This window comes from Canis lupus, unplaced genomic scaffold (genome assembly GCF_011100685.1).
Source record: "Canis lupus familiaris isolate Mischka breed German Shepherd unplaced genomic scaffold, alternate assembly UU_Cfam_GSD_1.0 chrUn_S1598H1788, whole genome shotgun sequence".
NCBI lineage: Eukaryota > Metazoa > Chordata > Mammalia > Carnivora > Canidae > Canis > Canis lupus.
Genome location: NW_023330437.1, coordinates 16728 through 24450, shown reverse-complemented (window position 1 = coordinate 24450; position 7723 = coordinate 16728). Strand labels below are relative to the sequence as shown.

Below are 7723 nucleotides of genomic sequence, written 5' to 3'. Positions count from 1 at the left end.
TTCTGCTAGATAAATCAGACCAAAAATAAGTCGAAAGCAACTAGTGACCTGTGATGACATTATTCAATATAATATTAGAGATTCAAGAAGGGATTGATTTGTAGTCTGTTCTTACCTTAGCGTTTTGGATGCAGGGACAGAGGGCCCAAGCTGCGCTGGCCTTCACATCTGGATGAGGATTTTTCAGCAGGGACCATAGCAAACGAACTCCATCTAATCGATCAATTATCCTAATGTGAGACCAAAAACAGAAGTATAAACTGTAATTAGTATTTAGGAATGAAACTTAAGTGGCCTATCTATCCACACAACTCTAATTATTTTTCTCCTTGTGACATTTGGCTTAGATTTTTTTTTTTTTCAAAACTAACAACAGCCGGGGAGTCTGGGTGGCTCAGTGGGTTAAGCAGCCAAATCTTGGTTTCAGCTTGGTTTTAATCTCAGGGTCCTGAGTTCAGGCCCCATGTTGGGCTCCACCCTGGATGTGGAGCCTACTTAAAAAAAAACTTTAACAGCAGGAATAGAATGTGCTACTAAACTGTAAGCTCTCTGATTTCAGTTTTAAATTCATGACACAGAAAGCAAGCTCTGGGATAATTATGATTCACGCAAATGTAAAATCAAGCCATGTAATTTTTTAATGAGTTGTACACAGACTGTTACCTAAATGTCAAAATACTAGTTCCTTTATATAGTAACATCTATATACTTTCCAAAACAAATATTTATGCCTGAAAACTGTGAAGTTACCTTTTTTATTTGGTCTACCCTTAATTGACTTACCTTCCTATATGACATATTTTAAACTCTGCCAGTCCTAATCTAGCATTAGGAATTAAAATCATTACACCACAGTGCACCCTTTGTTAGGCATGGATAACACGTAACTTGTTTTCCATGTGCTCCCTTCTCAGCAAGACTAACATTGCAGACTGTGTTATAATTACTTAAACACACTGTAATCAAAATATCTTCATGACTAGCTGAAAAATGAATTATCATCAGAGTCATCTCTACACCATCTGTCTTCTGTTTATATATCAATCAGTCCAGGGAGCATAACCTTGCATTAAGGTCCATTGAGTACACTTGCAGTTGAGAAGATGGCCAAACAAAACTTAATATCCTTTACAAACATGGCTTTGTTCAGAAAGATATGTTAAACTCAAAACAGATGAAAAAAGATAAAGAACATCAAAACTCCTTTGATTTTTAATCTTGAGTAAAACACATGTAGTATTTAGCCACAGACAGAATAAATACTACTAGTTTAGAAGACCATTCAAATTATCTCTTGAAAACTGACATAAAGACAACTACATATCATATTGGAGATGAGTTGGCCAGGAAAAAAAATTATTTCAACTGGTCCAAATATGATACCAGGCTTGCATAACCTTATAAAATAGCTGGTAATGCAAACAGCCTGTAGTAAGATACAAATTGTCTCTTTAGAAAATGACTTTTAATAAGAAAGAAGCACACTGAGAAAGTATTTTAACACAAAGTTTAACTAAATAGCTTTCCAAACTGTAAAGCTCTCTGTCGATATCATGCTGAGAGAAAAAGTTTTATTTCTCAACTGATGGAAAATGTAAAGAAAGATACCAAGCACTTCATAATGAATGATTTACTTTACAAAATTAAACAATCTTACTGCCTTACATATGCCACTGAAAGCATAATTGATACTAATCCTTGGGTCTATTTTTTTCACATGCAATTAATTTCTCAGTGAACAATAGGTCTGTCCTACCCTCTTGCAAATGTAGCAGTAAAATTTGCATTGGTAATATTTAACTGGACAGTGCTGGACATAACTTGACATTAGAGCAGAAATCATTTGCATGGCACATCTTTTCAGGTTTCTTTTAAAGGGATAATTCGGTGTGTTCTGGACTCCCACCCCTCTGACAAAATTTCACAATTAGCTATAAAAATTCACTATTAATTATAAAACTACATCTATTGTCCCCAATCATCACCCAAAACCTTAGGCAATTAATTCATTAGCTGCTTAGTTGTAACAGATGAGGATTGTGGCTTCATCACTGGTGCCTTAGAAGACTCAGCACAGGGGATCCCTGGGTGGTGCAGCGGTTTGGCACCTGCCTTTGGCCCAGGGTGCAATTCTGGAGACCCGGGATCAAATCCCACGTCAGGCTCCCGGTGCATGGAGCCTGCTTCTCCCTCTGCCTGTGTCTCTGCCTCTCTCTCTCTCTCTGTATGACTATCATAAATTAAAAAAAAAAAGAAGACTCAGCACAGCACAGAGTAATAACCTTAGATGAGGGGAAACGTGATTGACACACATTTGCAAGCACAGGAACTAACAAAGTCAGGCGGTAGCAGACTATAGGATTTAACTGGCCCTCCCAACTCCCTCATTCTCTGTATCAAGTTATTTACTGCTGATTTTTACTTCACAATAAGTATCAGGGCGCCTGGATGGCTCAATTGGATGAGTGTCTGACTCTTGATTTTGGCTCAGGTCAAGATCTCAGGGTGATAAGATTGAGCCCAGGTCAGACCCACACTCAGCACAGTGTCTGTGAGTCTGCCTGAGATCTCCTCCCCCTTTGTCCCTCCCCCTGCCCCCCTGCATATGCTCTATCTCAAATAAATAAAATCTTAAAAAAAGCGCCAAGTATGTGCCCTTACTTCCCCCTTCCACCTGCCAGCGCCCTAATTCTGATCTTTACCACATCATATCAGGATGGCTATTGTAGCTGCACCCTTGGTTTGGGGTCTTCAATTTCTCTCAATTCTATCCATCCTATAATTCCTGTGAAATTGATCTTCCTAAAGGACCTTTTGGAGCTTCTGTAGTGGCTCCTTGAGAGCAGGTCCCCAGGTTTATTCAGTCTGTTCATCACACGACCTCGCACATTTAATCAATGCCTGCAATTCCCGGAGAAACTTTCCAATGGCTTTCCATTACCCCTGTGGTATTAAAACCCTGATTCCTGAACTCAGTAGTTATCATTTTCAATAAGCTGATTTATTCTTCCCAATTTCCTATATTTGGGCATTTGCTTATAAAACTCTTGTGCCATCTACGAAACACTAAGTGCTAAGCATACAGAAATAACATATACAGTCAACTCTCATTACTTGGGGGGTAGTTATGTTCTATAAAGTCATTGCAAACAGGGAATTAATCAACACTGAACCATTGCTCCTGGTTCTCCCAGGGAGAAATACAAAATTTTGTCCCTGAGAGCCTCTGTTCAGAACATTTTTGTCAAATGATCTATAACCATGTTCTATGTGTGTTTCTGTTTAAAGCACCTTGTTTAATATATATTGTTGATTCATTAACATTGAACCAGCCCGGGATCCCTGGGTGGCGCAGCGGTTTGGCGCCTGCCTTTGGCCCAGGGCGCGATCCTGGAGACCCGGAATTGAATCCCACGTCGGGCTCCCGGTGCATGGAGCCTGCTTCTCCCTCTGCCTGTGTCTCTGCCTCTCTCTCTCTCTCTGTGACTATCATAAATAAATAAAAAAAGAAAAAAAAATTAAAAAAAAAAAAAAAAAAAACATTGAACCAGCCCATGGCCAGCAGCACTGCCATTCATCCTGCGCAAAGCTTCCTAACACCTGTAGTTTCTGTGTAAGGCATGTTATAATCTTCTTGCGCTTGGGAACATTAGACCAGATGGCTCTTTCCCTCTGCTTAGGGACCATGTTAAGCAGCAACATAACCAACTCAAAACACAAAAATGTGAAGCATGTGGCATGACACAGGTTGTAAAAAAAGATGCTTGTTTACAGTAGAAGAGCTGAAACAAGAAGACAGAGCCTGGCCCTCTGTTCAGTATCGGCTGAACAGGTGCATGAGGTGACTTAAACTGTTCCTGCTCTGTGCATGTCTGTGAATGACAGCAAAAGTGCTGTACTGCTTTGGAGGTTACAAATAAATTTTAGCAGGGATGTGAAGTCACAAACATGGAATCTACAAATAAGATTTTAACTGTCCTTCAGGAAAGTACAGTCTAGTGAGGGAGATAAACCGTTATAATCCATTATGATAAATACAGTAGATGGGTGCATGGGGTTCCATATGAACACAAAGAGGACACAATAGTTTACTGACAGGCTACAGAAAGTCTCTCAACTGTGAGCCTTTCCCTATACCAGATCCAAAACAAGATAGTCTTTGCTCCATGAATCTAAAATCTCTCCCAACACAAATACATTCATTTCTAACCTCATTCTTTCAAAGTACCTGTTCAAGTTCTAAATCTAACCATTGGAATAATCTTCCATTTGAAAGTCGAAGGTGCGTTTTCATAAAATTTCTTTGAACTTTATCGCTTTTTGCATATACAGCAATGGGTTTATAGGTAGCATTAGTTTACACCCACAGGCCATTGCAAATGGGTTTATCTCCTTTTGTATAGTTTTTTAAATCTGATTAGCAGCTTGTTCTGAATTCGTTTTCAGTAGTAAGTAAGCTCTTCTCATTTTGATTATCAATTGAATTTTACATTAATTCTTTGACATTATAAACACAAAACTGAATTGTGTTTTCAAAATCTTCAACTTTATCGTAGAAGTCAAACTGTGTGGCTGGCAAAATAATAGTTCTAGAAAGATGAATACATATTCATACTCTGACTATTAAACAAACCCAAACAAACTAAAAATGATGTAGCTGCTTGTTATGTTTCTTAGGGGTTTTTGTTGTTGTTGTTATGGTAACATTTGCCAAGATTGTTAAGAAGGTTGGCTGGCTTGCCTGCCCACTGAGGACATGTATATCAACAAAAGTGAAGTGTCTGTGCCCACAGAGTAGGCATAGCCAAGGTTGTAGAGTTTCTTTCTGGCAATGTCAACAGAACTATATTGAAACCATAATTTTACATGATTTCTAAAAATCTCACAATTTTCACTGAAAAGTACACTGGTAAATATTATTATCTCGTGATGGCTCACAATAAAGGTGGTTGACCTGAGAGAACATGTTATTCTTACACCTTGTTAGAGGATGCAACTGAAATCTATAGATTTTAAAATCAAGTTGGCAACTCAGTAAAAATGGAAACATGAAAAGGATGTCAGAATTAAGTGGTCAGGGACACCTGGGTGGCACAGTGTTTGAGCATCTGCCTTTGGCTCAGATAGTGACCCCAGAGTCCTGGGATCGAGTCCCATATTGGTTCCTCGCAGGGAGCCTACTTCTCCCTCTGCCTGTGTCTCTGCCTCTATCTCTCATGAATAAATAAATAAAACCTTAAAAAAAAAGAATTAAATGGTCACCTATGAAAAGCTACAATTAGAAAAGAATTTTACTTTTTTATAATGATTCTCAATGTTTTTATGTTTATCTCTCTAAATATTAGAGATTCTACGGGAGACCAAATTTGAAGAAAAAAAGTGAACATGACAAACTCTGGAAAGTTATGTCCCAGAATTTCTTGGCCCTGGTAGTATAGAATGATAACCTATCCTTTTATAGTTGTGTAAACAATATGATTAGAAAAGTCCCAGAAACATTTTCTCAGGGGAAAAAAAAAATCATTCTTACAGTAAATATTAAGAGAGTGCCCACTAGGTGCCAGGTAATTTTTGAGGCACTGGGGATATTTCCACCTTGAAAGCAAACTGAAATCCCTGCTCTCATGGAGCTAATATTCTTTTGGGAAAAGACACAGAATAAAAGAGCAACCTGGCACATTATATGAACTATTAAAGTGACTGGAAAAAAAATAAACCAGAGAAGTGTGGTGGGATAGACGAGTGGCGGGGGGGCGGTGCAAGGAGGCTGTCCATGCAACAGTAACATGCGGCAGTACCCCTGCAGGGGTGAGAGAAGCTAGCACAGGGCTACAGAAAACAGTGTTCTGGTACCTAGTGCAGTCCCTGGCATGAAGAACTAGTCATTTTCAGTAAACACTAAATGAAAGTTACTCAGTAGTTGTTACATGCATACAATATTAATATTGGATCCTAGAGAACATATACTCCAACACTTTTATTACCCAATGAGAAAGCAGAAGTAGAGTGCCTAACCAACTCTGTATGATATGTGGTATGTTGGTTGGATATGCAAATAAAACATAATTTATTTTTTCTTTCTTCCCTGGAAAAAAAAAAGAGCATGATTTAGATGAGTGTGTGAAAAGCAGCTGAGGCATGGCTTGCCCAAAAGAGAGAGCAAAATGGACCAACACAAATATTAATACTTATGGTTACCACAATGACAAGACACCCATTCCATTCACTACCCCTTCTGTTTTATAATCTGCCTTTTTAATTCAATATATGTAATGGAGCTTCTGTGTCAATGAATGCAAATGAACGTAGATTCATAGTAATCATTTTAATGACAAGTATTGCTATATTGATGTACCATAATATAGTTAACTGATCCTTTATTAATTGAAATTAGGTTCTTTCTGGTTTTGCAAAATAATAAAAATAACATCGCAAAGGCCATCCTTGCATTCTTTTGCAATGCACTGATTATTTTCTAAGGACACATACTGAGAAATGGAATTGCTCAGTAAAGATTTTGTATATTTTAATTTTTAATACACAATAGCAGACTATTCTCCATAAAAGTTATGTCAATTTGATTCCACATACACAGATCATAAGACTACCAGCCACCAGCAACAGCAACTATCTTAATTTTGTCTCTACATGCAAAAACTTTAATTTTTCACCTTAATTCTTTTTCTCCTTCATTATGGAATATTTCAAACATACTTAGTTTTTAATGGTAAATAAACATGAATAACACACAACTTTCAAAACCTCATTACCAGTGTCATCTATCAGTATCAATGTGTGTTTATTTTTTCTAAACCATTTGTAAGTGAATTAGAGAAATAATATAATTCGCAGCTAAAATTTCAAGAAGGTCCTATCCTAACAACATCTTCCCTACCTTAAAGTTTTAGCATCTATTAATTATCCTTGCCTAAAATAATTATTTTATTGGGAGTTAGAGTAAACAAAATTAAAAAAACCACTACATTCATTGACTGAATTCTTTAATAAAGAGAGCTTCCTCTCATCACCTAGGGGCTCAGTTATCCTACAGAAAAGCAGAGTAAGTTTAATCTATTCCCTTTAACCACTAATTTGTTGAGTAAGAAGTTACTATACTGGTTATTTCCAGTGGAAGAGGAAATTTTTCTTCTCTTTCATTTTCATTCTTCCTCAGTATTTAAAATCCTGTGTAATTAGATCTATCAATTATTTTCTTTATGATTTTGATCTTTTACTTATGCTTAGAATAGCCATCCACACCCCCAGATAGTAAAACTTGAATATTTCTTTTGTTCTCTTATAATATACTTTGCTGGGCAGCCCTGGTGGCTCAGTGGTTTAGTGCCGCCTGCAGCCCAGGGTGTGATCCTGGAGACCCTGGATCGAGTCCCACATCGGGCTCTCAGAATGGAGCCTGCTTCTCTCTCTGCCTGTGTCTCTGCCTCTCTCTCTCCTCTCTGTGTATTCTCATGAATAAATAAATAAAAATCTTAAAAAAATATATACTTTGCTTATACTTAAATATGTTAATTACCTGAATTGTCTATAAGAAGGAAGTGGAGATCCAGCTTTTTTATGGTCATTCTGTGATAGTATACTAAAATTTAAAAAAATATTAAGTATGGTGGATCTGTTTCCTCAGGCAATGGACATAAAAGCAAAACTGAATATTGCAACTACATCAAACTAAAAAGCTTTTGTACAACAAAGGGAACTATCAATA

The 7723-nt window shown here is 37.3% G+C and overlaps 1 protein-coding gene across 1 annotated transcript in view; it reads right to left on the bottom strand.

Moving 5' to 3' along the window:
- Positions 1 to 7723, bottom strand: part of LOC119869228 (armadillo repeat-containing protein 4-like) — a 108890-nt gene that overhangs the window by 90219 nt on the left and 10948 nt on the right. Inside the window, exons 2-3 of the mRNA XM_038589045.1 lie at positions 7535 to 7597; positions 116 to 230 (exon numbers count right to left, since the gene is read on the bottom strand). Of these exons, the coding sequence (XP_038444973.1) occupies positions 116 to 230; positions 7535 to 7597 (178 nt within the window). The remainder of the gene's footprint in view (positions 1 to 115; positions 231 to 7534; positions 7598 to 7723) is intronic.